The sequence below is a fragment of the Lissotriton vulgaris genome, chromosome 10, assembly GCF_964263255.1.
Source record: "Lissotriton vulgaris chromosome 10, aLisVul1.2, whole genome shotgun sequence".
Lineage (NCBI taxonomy): Eukaryota > Metazoa > Chordata > Amphibia > Caudata > Salamandridae > Lissotriton > Lissotriton vulgaris.
Window position 1 is genome coordinate 1128851503 of NC_141698.1, and position 20141 is coordinate 1128871643.

The following is a 20141-nucleotide window of genomic DNA, read 5'->3' on the forward strand; positions in this document are numbered from 1 at the left end:
ACCTAAGGTCAGACTGTCTAGGATCGGGGGCAGATCCTTTCAAGTGGCAGCTTCTCGTTTATGGAATACTCTGCCACTCGGCCTTAGACAAGTGCAAAACCTCTTCTCGTTTAGGCAGAAATTAAAGACCTGGCTCTTTCAGCAGTAAAGTCTTCGGTCGACTATTCGTGAGTTGGGGTTTCTTGTTCTGGTTAGCCGTTACGTGGTCTTCTTGTTCTTAGCGCCGGGACACTCTTGGGAGTAGCCGCGCACATAACAAACCCTATAAATGAGATGTAAAATTGTCTGAACTTATAGAAGACATGCTCTAGTTGCATAATTTCACTATGTGTGTGTGCCTCGCCTCTCAACTTCATGTGTCTAATACCAGAGCCACAGGAAGCTCTGCTTTCCTTGACTGTCCTTACAGATAAGGAAGGCTGTCCACTCGTAGTAAATTGGATACCTTATTCTGAAGGCTGCATTCCATTGCTAAGTATCAGGAATTTGCACTATCTTGAGATGAGAGCAGAATTTGTGGCATTACAATTTAAAAGTAGGACTCCAGGAATGCACTGCACAACCAAAGACTCTGCTGCTGGATCAATGAAACAGGACATATGTTCAGATGTTTTGATGGGACAATAGAGATAACAGATTGACTGGCAGAGGATTCTTGTATTTCTGCATCCGTCATTCAAAGTATGAAGGTTTGCCGCCTTTGGTATAACGCCCATGTGGCTTTGTTGTTTCCAGGAAGAGTATGCAGTTGTAACAGGGTGAGGCTGAGTAAATCCGAGGAGTGGTGGACACCCGGAAATGACCCCGTAATCCCTCCTTCCTTACAGACGGACACATGGGGCACAGGTCAGGACGGGCTCGAAGAAGAGGAACGCGGCGCCTTTAACTGGGCGTTCACGGAGGAGGAGGACACTCCTTCTGTACACGTCAGCGATACCGGATTGGTTAAATCTCAGGAAGTGTTGTTCATGGCGTGTGACATCACCCCGGAGGAGACGGCGAGGAGTGGTGTTGAAGAGCGGGCGATTGGAGTTTGCAGCAGCGAAGGAGTACGAGGAATAACCGAAGAACATCCCGGAGGAGAAGGCGGAGAGGAGTCCCACGGAGACCCAGGAGGCCAACGACCTCGTGAGCCGCCGTGCCACTCTCCCGGGGGAGGAGCGTGGCTAACCCAGGTACGGCGGCGTATGGCGGCTTGGGTGGGAAGCAAGCGTGTATAAAGTGTACAAAGCCCGTGTATGTGTTTCCTCGTCTTCCCACCCTCTCGTTTCCTTTACCCCACGTTTACCCTCACTGTCTGTAAAACCCGACCCACTTCACTGACTTAGATATACGTGTTCACCGGTGATACCCCCATCTCACTACACACGGTCCCTAGGTGCAACTTCCCCAGTAGACAGCGAAACTAACAGCTCCCTTTCTGTTGGTCTTTTTGCATGGGAAACTGGAGCCAAGAGATTGCCTTAATGACCAGACCTTGACCAGACCTTGAGGTGCACTGCTACAATCAGACGGCCAAGAAGAGGAATACCCAAACGCCAAAACGGATCCCAGTCAGTTTGCGAAAGAGAGACTCACATTCAGAACGAGGAGAACTTTAATGTTAAGATCGAATCGTGGGATACCAATAAAACCTTCTTTAACCCCACGACCCGGTGTCGTTCTCGTTCCTGACCAACAACCTGGTACATCTTCCACCCCTGGTCCACAAGCCCAGCCTACAGCAGTTCCTTATGGTGCAAAAAGAAAGAGAGCATATGCGGTCGGTTGAAAACAGGGGAGTTCCTCAGGAACATGAGCCCTCACACACCCAGATTGGTTTCATACTTGTGCATGCTCCTCGCCCGAGGCAGCAGGGATCGGATAGCTCGTCTTGAGGAGTCTTCACTACGATACTCACGCTAAGTCAGCGTTAACTCGGCTCCCAGTTTTTAATCTGAATAGGAATAAAATAATTTTGAACACTACTTGGAGCTTCCGAGCACTCTGTTTGGTGCACCGTCCTTTTGTATATTAACTCGGCTCCCACTTGAGGAGGCATTACCGCTACCCAAATTGGGTAGGAATTAAGAAATCAGCACATGAAGGGACCTAACTATACCAATCTGGGTAAATTGTGATTAGATAATCCCTGGAATTACACAACTCCAGATTCCAACAACTGTGTAGATTAGGGTTAATAGGTCCTGAAGAATTGCCAACAGATCAGTACTGACTTACAAATGGCAGGAAACAGGTTGACCCTCAGAGCTATCACAAATCATTGTCTCTCCTGCTAGCCATCAGGTTAATAAACGGACAAGTTGAGTCGCCCATGAAAATTCCATTTTGAAGACTACTTAGTCTATTTTAATACGCACTTTTCACATACATGCACATTGACATCAATCTACACGAGCAGCCCTACACCCACACTTCACATACGGCACTGGAACAAAATATCTCTGGTAAAGAGCCCCCAGTGGGCGCACGTCGGGCACTGCAGCGCCGGTCGGACGAGGAGCATGCCCCATGATGAAGCATGACACCCAACTGGGTGTGTGAGGGCAGGGGTGTGGAATTTAATAAAATATTTACTTGTCCATGGGGCAAGTTGCTTCATAAATCTACTTGTCCTGTAACAAAATCCACTTGTCCCTATTTTGCCATATAATGCAACAACAAATTATGGCAGCGATCTCATTCTATAAGAGCTCTGATATAGCCTTTCTGATTATGCCAGGGGTCATACCATAGTAGGGTTAGAATACTAACAATTCCCTTATTTTGTTACATTTCTGCAGATCAACTTACCTGGTCTGAAGGTAGTGATAAGCAATTAGAGGTTAGAATACTCTTTTGAGTCTATGCAAAACTATTACCTTTTATGTTTTAAGGTTTTTCCCCAACTCTTCTCTAATCTTTACCCATACTGATAAATGTTGAAAATGTACTCCTGACAATGGCAGACATAAAACTTGTTCTAGGTCTGCGAAAAAAGTGGTTGGAGGGAAAGTGAACTTGCAAACATTCAACAGATTTTTGCATGAGCAAATCTACACCTGCATATTTGCTCATGTTAAAATGCAGATCAAATATTTTCTAGGAGTACTATTTCTTGGCCTACTTCTGTAAATTCTTGTGAATTCACGAAAGATATACATCTGCACTTAATGCAAGGACATATACCATGGGTGCACTTTTGAGACGTTCACTAATAATTGGGCCCTTATTAGGTCTGGCATTAACCATGACCTTTTGTCTCTCTTTGTCTTTTGGCTGGCTTCACTGTGAGTGACAGTATTCTGCTCTTTCACAAGAAGCATATTGGCGCACAAAGTAGTTTTGTTAAGGGCTACTACAATGGCAATGAGTGCTTTTTGAGACCAAAAACAAGTTTTGCTTTTGCCAATGTTTGTTATAATTGTGTAGGCCCAGCAGCTCACACACCAATAAGGTTTTACAAAATGCATGCCTAAACAAGACGCACATTGACAAAACGAAAAGGCTGACCACCAATTTCAGACTTATTGGCTTTGCCAGTGCTTGTTTATTTTTGATTCCCATAATCTTATTGAAACGGGTTACACTGATTTTCCATTATGAATAAATGCCAGCATACATCAACACTTTTTGATAAATGATGCTGCAAAGAAATGGTACCTAAAATTTTACAGTAGTTAAGCTAAATGTAGTTTTCATATTTCAATTTTTTTGTGAACATTATATTTTGAAAGCAAAGAATCATTAATCTTGCTTTCGAGCTTCTGCAAATATTTGCATCTAATCAGAAATCATTCTGGGAGCATTAAACATAGCCTCATATTGCTAAACTTTGAAAATGTATGAATACATTTTTATACTAGAACCACTGTCAGTAGTGCAGTCTGAGCGTACTACATTTATTTAGAGCGCTCACCCTAACAAAGACTTTGCATTAATGAACCATAAATACAAGTTCGAACAGCATTAACACATGTATACAAATATTACCTAAACTGCATACAATGTCCTTCCCTGATTCATAATGTGGTACTGCAAACTGGCAGCCAAAGGGTTTGTGCTGTAGAGGGTTGGGCCTACTTGTCCCAGGGACAAAATGCACATGAAAACGTGTTGCCCTTGACCCCAAACAATATATCCTGGGCGTCGGGCTATAGGAATTTCACATACCTGTGAGGGCTACTGTTCTAGAGGAATCAGAATTCACAGTCTGACTTCCCAGTGAACAACCGACTGTATAGATCTCTTTCTTTCTTTCTTTCTTTCTTTCTGCACCATTAGGAACTGCATACCCTGTGCTGAAATACTTGATTCCATTAGGAGCACGTATGCTGGACCTATAAGCAATCCCAGTCCCTCTATTTGAAACAAATGCTCTGCCATTTCCGTCAAGGGTTTTCTGACAGTGTCTATAGCAAGAAATGCTATAATAACTTCTATAGCATTATATACCACTCTGGTGCTCCACAACAATTCATGCTGTGACGTGTCCAATGATGGGCTTCCCAGCTGTACTCACCATCTTCTGGGTCATCAGGGCCATGAAGTCGCCGAAGCTGATCTTGCCCGTTCCTTCCTTGTCAATGTCAGAAATCATCTTCTTAATCTCTTCCTTTTTGGGCTCGAATCCCAGGGCCCTCATTGCAACCTGTAGATGGACATACAACTATCAGCGTACACAAGGAAAGTAACAGGAATGTGAAATACTCAAATACGTGAAGAACTAGAACAAGAGAGGAACATCTGTAAAATGCAAAGGGGTGACAGGGTGAGGGGGCTCAAAACATCTCACTGGGTCAGTGAGCAGTGGCTTCTACTGAGCAAGAGGAGACAAAACCTGCAACAGGATGAGACTTTTCTCATGCCCAGTGCCCCCTATAAGAAGGAAAGCAAAATTTAGAGAATTTGAAACACAGAACTCAAGGCAGTGATTTCAGTGGGATGAAAAATTGTGGCCGGTCACTAAAAGTGAGTGCTTTTAATGGCGTTTTTTTGTTTCAGTATCAAGACAGGTCACAGAACGACAAATACCTAAAAGAAGTGAGCCCAATTGGCTCCGCCAATTGTTGTTAGCTGTATCAGATAACCTCAGATAAGTTTCATGCCCAAGACCAACGCCTCGTTCATTGTCCCATTGCTTCTGATGTTTGATGTCCTTGCTCTGACATCAGCTTAAAGATATATTTGACCCATACATACCATGGATACTTTTGATTGCTTCAACAGCGCTTTCCCAAAAGGGAAATCAGTCCCTGCACATTGCTAGTAATTTAATAGAGAACAGCATTGAGCAGGAGCTCTGAGGCATTGGTCTAGGAAGACCATGATCAAATACCAATAAAGATTAGGAAGACAATGAAGATACTGGACACCTTCAATCCCTTGGGTAAGGTTTAGGGCCAGCTGTAGAGTCGCGATGAAAGTGGTTACAGTGAGGGTGTTCTTTAACTGTTGGGTTATAGTGTTTTGCTGTCGCAGTAGAGCTATGGTTAATTTGGGGTATGACTGGTTATTCTTAGCAATACGTTTCTGTGTTAGGGTTTGGCATGTGTTTAGGATAAGTGATGGGATCATTAGTGTGGGTTACAGTTACGATAACCGCTGTCACTACTGTTGTGCTTACTGTTTGCCTTAATACTGGTTGGGATTATGTCAAATACAGAGCTGCTACAACCTTTACTCCTGGTAAAGTTTTCTCTGTAGGAATGATGCTGTGAGTCATTAGGACTGATATTAATAAATTCACATGGTTTCAACAGACCAACAGTCGAGCTATCAATGAGTGCACCACTGATGAAGGGGGAAACACTGTAATTGCATGGTATAGTTTGCAACATTATTTTCTTCCCGCAGGGCCTTGCCTTGAGTTCCTTAACATCGATGGCACCGGCACCATCTGTGTCGAACAGATCGAAGGCTTCGCGGATCTCCTGCTTCTGTTCTTCTGCCAGCTCAGGCTTCGGGCCAGCCTTCTTTCTTTGAGTTGCTCCACCGAGTGAGGTTTTCTTGTAATTGGAAGCCTTGAAAAACATTCACATGATAATTCAGATGATGTTAAAACATAACTTCGTTATAAATATTATATGCTAGCTCTGAAGAAAATGAGATTAGAAAATGCTCGTCACCTGGATCTCCCTTCTAGATTTGCTTCTTTGCTTGCTACCACTCTTTAAACCTCAAATGTAGACCACCTGTGTGTACATCCCACCCATGAAGAGTTCACCAGCTGCATCTTCCTCTAACAAATGAATTCCAACACCTACTAATTATGTCAAATGTTTTAACTCAAATAGATGGTTGAAAGTTGTAAAATGCCAGAGAAGGACTTACAATGTTCTTCCCAATGTAGATATACCTATGAGGTCCCACTCTTCGAAGCCCCTCAGCCCTGTCACTTGTGGAATGAGAGCGCCCTGCCATAACCGTGTCTCTCGTGTTAGATGCCCCCGCCTCTCAATTTTACGAAGGGGTCCTGTATCACTACTCTAGTCGTGGGGGAGGGTACCAATATTTGATCCACTGTATAGTAAGTTAGGTAGAGAGGTCTCTCCCATCACCCATCTCTCCAAGGTGGAGGCCTGATCGTCACATGAACCATACCATCACTCATTGATAAACCACAGGTGAGAGGCAGCATGGTATGATTGAAAGTCGGCAGCCGCAATACCAACACAGTATGTGGATTGAAAGCAAGTTCTGAGGGCCATCCAGGAGGCACCTCCACCCCACATAAACTGAAACAGCACCGCATTAATCGGTCTGAACCATGCAGGGGACAAGAGAAGGATAGTTTTACAGTTGGTAATGAGATCATCTCAAATATGGCAGGTTGGCCGTGTAGGGATAAAGGCAATGGGGACCAGACCTCGGTCTTGTCGCCCTAGCAGCGAGGCTAGATTGCGATCCCACGAGACAGCCGGCATGCTTGTCAAGTACACTCCGAGATACTAAAATCCGTCAACCGCAAGAGATAACCCTGTAGCCCAATCTACATCCCCCGACAAGCCCTGCAATGGCAACAGCACCAACTTGCTGACGTTAATGAAGAGCCCAGAGGTCTCACCAAAGATCTGCATTATTCTCAAGATCCGGGGGTCCCGAAATTGCAGAGTCCGTTATAAAGCACACATCGTTGCCATACAGTGCTATTCGGTCCGACACCTCCATTGACCATTCAAATCCTGGTACCCGAGCGTCCAACCTTACCCAGGCAACCACAGGCTCCACGGCCAGGGCAAATAACAAGGGAGACAATGGACAACCCTGTCTAAAGCCATTCCAGATGGGGAACGGGGCAGACACCGATCCTACCACACGAACTGAGGCCGTCTAGTCTGTATACAATAACTGAATATAGGAAAGGAATCTGGGCCCCATGTTAAGACCCCGGAGAAGTGCAAACAAATATGTCCAACTTACGGAATTGAAGGCCTTATCAATATCCGCTAGTAGTAATGCTGCAGGCCACCCTAAGCGATCTACTAAAGCCATGGCATTAAGGGCACGTTCTATATTATGATGAGTGGCACGTGAGGCATAAAACCCGCTGATCCGGGTGGACTAGATATTGCATGTGTGGCATCAGTCTATTAGCTATGGTCTTTGCAAGGAGTTGGACTTCATTGTTGAAAAGGGATAGCGGGAGATAAGAAGAAAGAACCTCCAGCAGTCGGCCCATCTTAGGAAACACAACGATCTCTGCATGCCTCCAGTCTTGGGGCATATGCATCTTTGTGAGCTAAGCCTGGATCGCACTCAGCAAATGAGCACTGACCTGTGCCATAAAGGCTCTGAAGAATTCCCTAGGGAACTGGTTGGGACCAGAGGCCTTCCCGGGACGGAGTTCTGCAAGGACAGCAGTCAGTTCTTCCACTATTAAAGGTGCTCCAAGTAGCACCTTAGCTGTTGTGGACAATGACTTTGTGGGCAATGTCTGTAAACTTGTGAATTTGGACGGCCAACACAACTTCTTTTTCGGCATATGGGTCTCATAATATCCAGTAAAACTTCTAGCTACCACAGAGGTGGACAACAAAGCTCCCCAATCGTCGAGCACGGTTGGGACCTGGGCCATCCCGAGGGACGCCTGGCAAAGTCTATTGAGCATTTTGCTGGATTTATCGCCCCACTGACATATGCGACTCTGGGAGGCCTGCCATGCACTCTTTGCCTCCTCCAAAAGCACCCTCTGATACTGTTGCTGGAACAAGCCTGGCTGCTGTCATCTCACCCCACCACCTTTGCCACAACCACGCATCTCTAGATCCAACTTCTTGACCTCCATCTGAGATAGCTCCTGAAGCTGTCGCCTGCACTACGCTGTACAAAAACTGATATCCACACCTCTAAGAGTGGGTTTTATCACCTACCATAATACGATTTTGGAAGAGGCTGTCTCTGAGTTGAGAGAGAGATATTTTGCCACTGTGCGATGCATGTATGTTTTATATACGAAGTTTCTCAGGTGCCATGGCGAGAGACTACCTCTAAAGGGGGGGGGGGGGGGAGGGGACATCAGCGACCCACATGAACCCACATCTCCACTGGGGAATGGTCAGACAACTCTCTAGGTAAAATATCTACTCCGGATACTTTATGTATGTGGCTAGCCGACAACAAGTGATCCAGCCAAGAGATAGAACTGTGGACTAAAGAATAATATGTAAAGCCAGTCTCATCTGGATGATAGGCTCGCCATGCATCTACCCACCCATGCCATGGATCGCAGCCGGAACACCTGCATATCCACTGTCCTCCACTCCAACCGCCACCTGTCAGACTCTGGGAACGGAACATCATTCCAATATCCCTCACTAACAGTCAATCCATCTGCAGTGTTCCACAGAGACTTATGATGCGATCAACAAAGGATTGTCCAAGCGGAGTGAGGGGCATAGAAGCATCCTAAAACCAGAGACTCCCCATAAAGTGTACCAGTCACAACAACATATCTCCCCTGTGCATCCACCCAGGTCTTCAGGGACTGAAAGGGGACCCTGCGATGAATATGAAGAGCCACACCCCACAACCCCCTCACAAAACCAGAGTGATTTGTGTGAACCCAAATCGGGTTAGACATGGGACATTAGACCCGGGAAAGGTCTGTCTCTTGCACTAGGAGAATGTCTGCCTGTAGTCGTTTGGCCTGGAGGAGCACAGGCCCACGTTTTACTTTGTCTAGGACGCAGTTAACATTCTATGTTATAACACAGAGTTGTTCGGCAGGGCCAACAGAATCTGCTTCAGCCATTTGGGCCAGACCTCAGACCTCAAACTGGCTTGGTTATCTATGGATGGGGTTGCAGCCAGGTATGCACTAGGCCTGTGCAGAAAAAAATCAAACAGAACTGTATTACAGAACCTCCCTACCCTCCCCTCAGTAACATTGAAGTATCTGCTGCAGACAGGGCCCCCAGCACCAACCCCAACAGGGGCCAAGTTCCAGGCTCGTCCAATGGATCCCAATATCCCAGCACAACCAATTAATTGTATCTCCAGAAAGCCTTAGAGTGAGGCAAACCAGAGGTGCAGCCAGTAGTAACAGGTCGTTATAACGAGCTGGTATGAAGTGCGATGACCACATCATTTAAGGCAGCGGAGGCAACAGATTGTGAAATTCAAAGCCCCTAGACCTTACACATCTCTCAATGTTCATCAGTTTGAGACTTAAACTGCCATGCAGAGCTTCTCCTTGGGTTTAGTTTGTTGTGAGCGGCGATTGCTGGAAGACGATACCAAGCAAGTCCAGGCGCTGAAGAGTATGTGGCTTGATAGAAACAGACTCATTTGTCCATGCAAATATTCCTTCAGGCGTGTCAAAAAACAGAGTTTGGGAAGTGTACACCACTCGCATACGAGCATAGAAAAGAAGCATGTACTGAATGTTAAACTTGGGACGGCATATCTTCACTGCAACACATGATTGTCACTGTTGCTGGACCTTCTTAGTGTAGTCCGGAAATATCATGATGCTGTGAGACTTGAAAAGCAGCGTTTCTTGCTTTTGAATATAAGGATAGTGTCCCAGTCATAAAAATAGAGAATTCTAGCTATGACCGGCCAAGGCTGTCTTACTGAGGGGGGCTTCTTGGCCAGGGCCCTATGAAGAAAGGGAGTCTGGTGTTAGTAGTATAGTAATCCAGCAGCCAAGAAACCTGTCCATACTCTCTCCCTTGCAACTCTCTGGGAAGGCCACGAGACAGAGGTTGTTGTGGCAGGTGCAGCCTTCCGCATCTTCCAATTGTGCTAATAGCTCCTAGGCCACCGTTGTGTGTTAACTTTTTGTTGTAGCGAAGTCACAATGTCTTCAACGTTGGAAACTCTAGTCTAAGCCTCCATGATATGCTCTACCGCCTTCTGGAAATCTTGTCACAGAAGAGTTACATCTGAACCAACTGCTCCAATCTTCGCATTCAACATGTCCCTGGATTATGTAATAGCAGCCAGAAGCGCTGCATTAACAGGTATGGACCCCCAAATGTCAGTCACCAAAGATCCAGCCCCATGAGCCTATCCATTGTGCTCTGTTTCGCTGTAGAGTTGGAAAGCTTATCCTTTACCATCATGGGATCGCCGCAGGCACTAAATCTGTGAACCCTAGTCTTGTGGCAGTCGCAGGGCCACACAATCACCAGACCCTCCTGCTACACAAGCTTTAGGGCTAGCCCAGACAGTCCACAGGTCAGGCTATATCGCACCTCCACGACCCGGGGGTGCCACCTCACTAATTACCTGTTTGCTCTGACTGCTTGGGTGCACAGGGGAAAATGTGGCTGTGATACAGGCAGGATGAGGTAGGATTTGGATATCGGCTGCTGGAGCTCGCCTAGAGCGAGTCCGCCATGTTGGACAGCTAGGCCACGCCCCACACTGACCTAACTTTTTGACATGTTAAGTTTTTTCTTTTTATTCAAAGAAATTACCCTGTTCATTGAAACATCCTCATCACCAAGCAACTACAACTGTACAGTGTACAGAGAGTACTTGTAGCTCTGTGTTCATCTGCCACCGCTAAGAGGTGACCAAAATATGGTCTGTTTTAACAGAAACATTACCAACAATAGACACTTGAAATCCTGAATTGAAAGGAGAATTTTAGGGGTCCCTCCCACTACCTAAATGACAACTTTAACTGAAGAGAAAGACACCCCTCTTGTGTTCATTTAAATCGGAAGTAGAAGCAATATAGATAATGTGGGCATAGAACGCTCTGCTCATGTTCTCAGCATTATTAAAAGTGGCATTTTTCCACCAATACATGCCGACTGTGGAGCAACTGTCTTTTACTCAGATGTTTTTTACCATGAACATATTGCTTGCTTTTATTTCCACATAAAGTCTCTAGTTGGGGAATGAGGAGGTGGACTTGGCTATAATTTTATGTCATACTTGATGTGGCCTGTGTAAAATGAGTTTCTATCTAAAATGATTTTAATGGACTCACCCTTCAAAACTCTGAAGTATGGTGGCCACCTCACTTCAGGACATTAGGAACAATGTTTGCAACTGAGGGTTTTTTCGTCAGAGTGAGGAGTTTACTCTAACGTGGACATTCGAAGATACGGGAGATATGCAAGTACCCTTTACAAGTTGGGCAGTACTTTGGAATCCATGTGTCGCACCAAGCACTTAAGATTCTAATTAACGGTATTAAAAAGCAGGCCAGGGTACTCAAAGGACATTCATAAATTATACCATTTATCTACTCATCCTTATTGACCTATCTGCCGCATTCGACACTGTAAATCATCTAGCTCTTCTAGAGACCTTGTTGAAGCGCTCCGGCATTAATGGCACAGTTCTAAAATGGTTCACCTCCTTCCTTCAACACCGTTTGCAACAAATTAAAAGAAACTTCTGTCTCTCAAAGCCAACAAAAGTCACACTTGGGGTCCCGCAAGGTTCAATCCTCTCCTTGTCCCTCTTCAATCTCTTCATGGAGCCCCTCACAATCATCTTGAATGAATTACCACATTTACGCTGATGACACCCAAATCTATTTCAAAATCAAGTCTCTCAGCTACAGCCGACATCACTCTAACCGAGATCCAAACTTGGTGCAACGCTAACCACTTAACCCTCAACCCAGATGAAACAGAACTAATCCTATTCTCTCCAAAAAGCAACCATCGACCAATCCAAGAGGGGCTCAAGAATCTGGGTGCCCTAAACTACCCCCTCGTCCTATCCGACTCAGTTAAGTCTCTAAGCATCACCCCTGACAAGAACTTATCAATGGAGGCCCACATCAAAAACTCGGCAAAAAGTGCTCTATTCTTCCTAAAACACCTCAAGAAATTGAAACTTTTTCTTCCCCATGATGACCTCAAGACAGTAGTTCAATCCCTAGTTCTCTCTAAATCGACTACGGGAACGCCATCCTAACAGGGACTTCAAAAGCTCACCTAGCCCCACTAAGGTCAGTGCTGAACATGGCCGCTCGACTCGTATCTGGAGTAAAAAGATTTGAACACATCACTTCAGCTCTCAACTCCCTCAACTGGCTTCCCATGGAAGGGAGGTGTATTTACAAGCTGGCCTGTATCACACACAGAACCCTTCACTCTCAGGTCCCCAACTACCTGAACAACAAACTGGTAAGAGCAGGTCAATCCAGAACGCTGAGAAGCTCCAAGTCACTCCTTCTTATCCCTCCGAAACTGAAAAAGAAAACCACCCAATACCGATCGTTTTCTGGCAACGCTCCCAGGATGTGGAACGCTCTCCTTAGAGTACTCAGATGCAACCCCTCCTTCTCCTTTTTCAAAAGGAACCTGAAACTCCATCTCCTTAACAAATACTTTCCCTCCTTCTCCTTTTTCAAAAGGAACCTGAAACTCCATCTCCTTAACAAATACTTTCCTGACCAAAGTCAACTAACCTAGACTTCAATATCAGAGTTGACTCCTCTCTCTCTTTGACATTCAAGGATAGTTGGTGACCAGACTGTGTTAGCCACCTTCGTTTGTTTTCTCTCCCTCCCCTGCACTGTTTACCTATTTTTTCATATTGTATTTTTCTCTCTGTTTTGCTTCCTTACTGCCTTCCTACTATGTAATGCAATTTCCTTCTGTTTTTACAGTGTTTGTAAAGCGTTCTGATACCTACGGGTCAATCTAGCGCTATATAAAACGTTTAAAATAAATACATTTTTTATTGTGCCATCTCTGTACAAAGTCACACGATCATGTCCTCTGGCCTGGGGTCATGTGATGTTATTTCCTATTGTAGGAAGGTGGATATCTGACTATGGTTGCCCCCAACTTTTTGCCTGGTGTTTTGATGGTTTTAGTTGGCCTGGGATCCTGCTATTCAGGACCCCAGGCTTCCTGCTCTTTCTGTAAAATGGACTCCATGTACCTTAGGTACATATCTAATTGGATACTCAGTCACCTTATCAGCCCCTGTACAGTGTACCTTAGGTACCCAGGGCATAGGTGCACTCCGGGCCTACCAGGGGCTGCAGCATGTATTATGCCACCCCTGGCTGGCCATCCAAATCTGACACTGGCTGATCAATCAGCTGGGGCAATGTGGTGTAAGCACCCGTTGCTTTAGATATAGTATCCCTATATCTAACCCTACAATGGACACATATCCTCCTATCAGTCACTCCTATGGCAGGCCTTATCAATCCTGAAGGCAGAGTGCTTGGAATTATGTGAGATGGTGCTCTAGCATGAGCTGAGCCTGTCTGCAGCTTTCGGAACTAAGTCCTTTAGCTGTTTCCATGATAACGCTATACCATATATTCTTAAGTGCATTATAATCCTCGCGGTTATTGCCAACTTTGGTATAGCATTATCAAAACATGTCGAGTAAGGTGTCATACGAATTGGAATACTATCCCCTTGCCAATTCTGGCGACGCGGGTAGCATTCCACCCTTCTAGAGGGACACGACATGTATGTAACTGTGAACCCCGGTTAAAGTTAACTCGAGCCTCAGCATCACAAAATGGATGCTGCCACCACAGACACGAGTCTGACCTCCTGCTGCTGGGAGTCCTTCCAGCGAGGGAGGCTTGGACAAAGGGTTTCCTGCCTGGGGAGGTGCTAGCACCACCCCAGACAGGATTTTGTGTATTAGGTAGGACAGGGCTGAAAGGAATGAGACATGCATGGGGCACACAAGGTGTCCCTGTGCATACTCCGGTCTAAACCAGTTCCTGGGGCACTCCAGCCCCAGAGCTGGCGCAAGACCGGACAAAGGATAGGGGGTGTAACCACCCCCCTTCCTGGTCCCACCCAGAGGAGGGACCTAGTCGTAGTACAGCCCCCTTTAGCCGGATAAAGGTAGGAGCTGGTCCCATTCCAAATTTAGATTATCCTGAACAACTTTACAAGAAGAAACTCTGGACTTCGACGTTCTGCTCCACAGAAGACTGAAGAAATCTCCCTTGTGGGCAAGGAGTGTCCACCCTGCACAAGCAGGCACCATCAGCGTCCAGCGGCTTCCTTTCGTCGTCTTCCTTCAAGGATCCAGACTTCAGAGCCCGACGAGACCCGGATTCCCAGACCTCTCTGACCTCTACCTACATCTGCAGCACAGCTGAGATCCGTGGGTGCGACGAGACGCGTGGGACCGGCCCTCTTGAAAGAAGCAGCACTTCGCTCCAGCACGCCTTCTGAGGTATCCTCGTCCAAGTGCTTTGGGGATTGAGAAGCCCCGACCCCGAGCAGCTCCCGCACAGAAGACCAGCCCTCCAGCATCCACGAGATCTGCGTGGGGCCCTTCTGCCTGTTTGCTGCTCGACGCGTTGTCTGGTCACTTGCCGGCTGGCTAGTGACCTTCTAGACGACGAACCTTGAAATCTTCACTGCTGGTCTGGTTGCTCCAGACTGGCCCTTGCTCCCTTCCAAAAGAGCGGCACCCCGGACCCTCCTGGTCCACTCCAGACGCCGTTTCCACTCACCGCGTGGGTTGCCTTTGCCAAGGCCTGTTGACTCCGAATCCGAAGCCGACACCGCCGACAGCGAGAGCCTGCGTGGGACAGCTCGTGCCTCCATCCTGGTCGTCGAAGACACCACCTGGTCCACGTGGCTGCAGAGACAAGCGTCCACCCTCACCTGATCGCGACGACGACATCTGGTTCCACTCCTGGTTCCACTCCAGTCACTGGCTAGTGACTTTGAACATTGTCCCCTCTGCTTTCAGGTTCCTCTCTTCACTGATCCACCCTTGGATCACACCGGACATCTTCCTCCTGATCGCCTGCAGCATCTTTTCTTCCAGGCTCCATAGACTTCAACGCCGGAACCCGACACGACTTGGCACCTATGCACCCGCAGCCTGTGGGTGAGGTAACACAAGCATTTCGGTGCTCAAGGGTAGCTTGACTCTCCTAGTGTCCAGTTCCATTGTCGTTTTAGTTCTACCTAGTCAGGATTGTCCGTACTCACCTTTTTCTTGAACTGTACTGTCCATAGATACTGTTACGCATCTCGTGTGCGAGTTCACACTCTGCACATGCGGTCCGTGGGCCTTCTATTACCTACCTAGAGTTAGTATAGCGTGGTCCCAGCAATCCTACAGCCTCTGGACAGCTCCACTCCTTTTATCGACTTTCACATTCCACTTACTTAGTATATGGTCTGTCGTGCCCCTAGGGCACCATTGTAATTTGTGCAACTTATACGTATTTTTCCTAAGAGTTTGTCATGTGCTTAGCCCTCTGACCTCATAAAGAGTTCAGGTGTATGTTAGTTAATAAATACTTGTTTATTTTCATAACAACCTGTGTGGTGTCCTTTCACTTGGTATTCAAGTGGTTATATGTGGTAAAACAGCTGGCTTGATATGTAGTGTGGAAGGGAAACTCCCTCCTACAAATGAGTGCGCTGCGTTGCAATGAAACTCATAGGTTCCTTCTCCACATTTTTTGAAATTTCATGCGTAAGTTATTCCATATATAACCAGTCAATCATCCATACTAATAATCCGTCTGATTATTATTTTATTTCACAATTACTTGCAGGTTAATTTGCTCATAATCAATACATCTTTCGCACCCAATGCATTTCAGGTCCTAAGAATCAGACCGTTCATCAGGGGACTATGGATAGAAAGGAAACAGGACCAATTAATTCACTGTCCAATGTGCATCAAAATCAATACAGTAGTTTCAATACTAAACATAAAGATATCTAAATTATAACACACCAACGTAGAATCAGTATATATTTCATCAGTTCAAGTTTGTAAATACCATACAATGTCACTTCCTTAATATCAAACTTGTCCGCATATATACAAAACTGTATATCACCACTTCATAAGTGCACATGTATAATCTTAATGCGGGATCTTTTATCTCTAAAAATACATTCGCGTTCCAATTCTACTTACATTTGACCGTCCGGTCTTTTGCACTGAAAGTATTGGCATCCTGGCGTTCTCGATATTACGCGCCAAAAGTTAAGGGCAGACTATTGAGTAAAGTTCTGCTCACGTGATCGGAAAGCCTTCCAATCACGGCAGTGTATTACTCTGATCATGTGACTAGGTCCATTCTAGCTTCAAGGAAGTGAAAAAAAACGCACTAAGCGCTGCCAGTATGTAATGCATTTAAAAACTTGATATATACATAATAAAGACATTGAGTGTGTGTACCAACATCATACTTTCCCGTGGAAATGTAAATGAATAATGAAAATAATGAAAAGTAAACAAGAAAAACATGAAATTAACTGGATCGAAATTTCAAGAAACACTTCAAGGATCATGGATATAGTCCAAGCTTATATCCGTGATCCTTGAAGTGTTCCTTGATATTTCGATCCAGTTAATTTCATGTTTTTCTTGTTTACTTTTCATTATTTTCATTATTCATTTACATTTCCACGGGAAAGTATGATGTTGGTACACACACTCAATGTCTTTATTATGTATATATCAAGTTTTTAAATGCATTACATACTGGCAGCGCTTAGTGCGTTTTTTTTCACTTCCTTGAAGCTAGAATGGACCTAGTCACATGATCAGAGTAATACACTGCCGTGATTGGAAGGCTTTCCGATCACGTGAGCAGAACTTTACTCAATAGTCTGCCCTTAACTTTTGGCGCGTAATATCGAGAACGCCAGGACGCCAATACTTTCAGTGCAAAAGACCGGACGGTCAAATGTAAGTAGAATTGAAACGCGAATGTATTTTTAGAGATAAAAGATCCCGCATTAAGATTATACATGTGCACTTATGAAGTGGTGATATACAGTTTTGTATATATGCGGACAAGTTTGATATTAAGGAAGTGACATTGTATGGTATTTACAAACTTGAACTGATGAAATATATACTGATTCTACGTTGGTGTTTTATAATTTAGATATCTTTATGTTTAGTATTGAAACTACTGTATTGATTTTGATGCACATTGGACAGTGAATTAATTGGTCCTGTTTCCTTTCTATCCATAGTCCCCTGATGAAGGGTCTGATTCTTCGGACCCGAAATGCATTGGGTGCGAAAGATGTATTGATTATGAGCAAATTAACCTGCAAGTAATTGTGAAATAAAATAATAATCAGACGGATTATTAGTATGGATTATTGACTGGTTATATATGGAATAACTTACGCATGAAATTTCAAAAAATGTGGAGAAGGAACCTATGAGTTTCATTGCAACGCAGCGCACTCATTTGTAGGAGGGAGTTTCCCTTCCACACTACATATCAAGTTATTTCAAGACAAGGGAAGGACGCCTTGTGACATGAGTTGCGCTAACTGAGAATCTCAAACATAATTTGTTCAAAACATTTCCTTAACTTAGAGTGCACCAGGATAACAACTGTTCAGTTATTCAAAAACAGCTGGCTTCACATGCCAAAGGAGTTTAGCCTAAGACTGCTTTGTCCATGCCAAAAGAGTTTAGCCTAAGACTGCTTTGTCCATGCCAAAAGAGTTTAGCCTAAGACTGCTTTGTCCATGCTACCATTAGGATAGCTGGTCTGTAAGGATGACTTACAACCAATCACCATAAGGGTTGTTTGGACTGATACAAGGTGATCACTAGAACTAGTGAGCATCATATATCAGGCCAACTTCTCACACCTATGATGTTACAACAGTGTCTATTGTGCTCAGGACCATGGACAAAAAATCTCAGATTAGACAACCCTGTAAAGTAACCAACTAAGTGGATTATGATCAGGGACACTGGAATTATGAGATTTTGCGGGGTGGATTTTCAGCGTCATAATGGATTTGCAACATAATCCATCCTCTTCTGCATAATTTTCAGATTTTAAGAAAATAAAAGTTTGTTACTAGCTTAAACAGGTCAAAAGCTACTAAAAGCATGGCGACTCTTATTCCTGCACAGTGGAAGATCCTTCACAAAAGTCACCATTCAATTTCTTACTGCTTTGGGTGTTAAATTGTTACTAATGAAGTGGAACCATTACCCAGTGCTAATGTGTGTAAAAAAAAGACAAAATAGTTAGGTAACACTTTTATAAAATGTGTGGCATGCCATCGCAAAATGTTCCTTTTCTTACTGCATAATTTAGTCAACCCGGCTCCATAATTTGATCCTCCTTGTCACATAATTCTAGAGGCGCAGACAATTTATATAAAAAATACCATAAAGAGATCTACTGAAAGCTGCAGGTTTACTGAAAACCATAACCGGCCTGTATTTCTTCATACACCACACTGCTAAGCGCTGCATCCCATAACATGATAACCGCATCTGGTGCGCCTCTATCACACTAGTAGGCGCTTCGACCCATAGCAAGATGACAGCACCTGGATGGTTGGTCATCATGTGCGACATGGAAACACTAAGGATAAAAAAATAACGTCAACACCCTTCCAACCGCCCAACATAAGGGTAGCAAGCGATATATGAGTGGTACAATAAAATACTGCATATCTTGTGTTATTAAGCTAATTGGTAGCTCAAAACCGTAATTAAGAACTGCCTCCTTCTGCCAGAGTGTTGACAAGGTTGAAGTGAGCCCCATCTTTGCAAGTAATAATGTGAAGGGAGTTGGAATATTGGCAGAATCTTAGAAGGTGAACAAGGTGCCCATATTCTTCTCTGGGAGCGGTCACAGCCCTGACTCAAGGGCGCCTTGGAAACTTTGGGGGTCACAGCTGTCTGTTCTTTCAGTGACTTTACACCTTGTACATTTGCATTTTTGTTTTACTGTTTGTATCTCTTATGTAACTCATGCAATCCAAAGTCCTTATGTATCGCAACTGGTTCTTTTGTAAAGCGCTCTGACACCTTCGGGTAATGTTCGCGCTATATAAAATCGCATTAAATAAAAAATAAAATAAAATAAAGAGGGGGGGGGTCTGCTGCTCTATGGGTGCCACAGGGCCCATGAGAGAGGTCTGTCAGTCAGAGGGGCCCCTCTCCATGAGCCTCTGTGCATGGGGGAGGGGGCGCTCCGGAGCCTGCGGCCGCCCACACTCGGGGCCCCCGGGTGGGGCACTGCTGGCGGTGGTGACTCTGTGCCCGCTGCCCCCGCCGCACTCACCATCCTCAGCCTCCACTGCCGCCCTCGCTCGGTGCTGGGGGAATCGAAGCCCTTCCTCTATGTCTACGCCCTGTCTGATTGTTAGAGAGCTGATTGGCTCTCTGGCGCACGTACGCTGCCTCCGATAGGCTCTTCACAAGCTAGCGTCATGGTGTCCCGGTGGAATTACAAGTGTTATCAATAGTATTAAAAATAACAGTGTTTAATGGCATTACCAAATGTATTAACCATATAATTAACACGGAACTTTGGCACTCCGAATACGCAGAACCTTCCCAAAACAACAGTCGTGGTATTCACGGCCTCACTGCCTGGCTTTCGTGCCATGGTATGAGAAGTGTCGAACGTGGCAGCCATCTTAGAGTCAGTCGCCTCTTCCGAAATTTAGAAACAGCTGCAACAAAAGACCTTCGCCTGGCGATGAATTTTTGACTGGCTTCAGCAGAGGGTTCCACTAAGACCCCCCTCATCTGCACTCCATTTTAACCACCTGTGTACAGCCTACGAGATACTACTAATAACGGTGCGAACCACAACAAATTATAACCGAGGCGTGAAACGCAAACATTCTGGGCAAGGGGCACACCAACTTCGACTATGGTTCTACGAGGTAATTGGATGATCTGTGGCGCGTGGGGCGGTCCTAGGAAACGTGCGATTGGATTGGTCA

At 45.2% G+C, this 20141-nt stretch overlaps 1 protein-coding gene across 1 annotated transcript in view; it reads right to left on the reverse strand.

Moving 5' to 3' along the window:
• Positions 1–19548, reverse strand: part of CETN2 (centrin 2) — a 43709-nt gene extending 24161 nt beyond the window's left edge. Inside the window, exons 1-3 of the mRNA XM_086942210.1 lie at positions 19472–19548; positions 5844–6002; positions 4502–4630 (exon numbers count right to left, since the gene is read on the reverse strand). Coding sequence (XP_086798336.1) covers positions 4502–4630; positions 5844–6002; positions 19472–19474 — 291 coding nt within the window. The 5' untranslated portion in view covers positions 19475–19548. The remainder of the gene's footprint in view (positions 1–4501; positions 4631–5843; positions 6003–19471) is intronic.
• Positions 19549–20141: the final 593 nt, after the last annotated feature.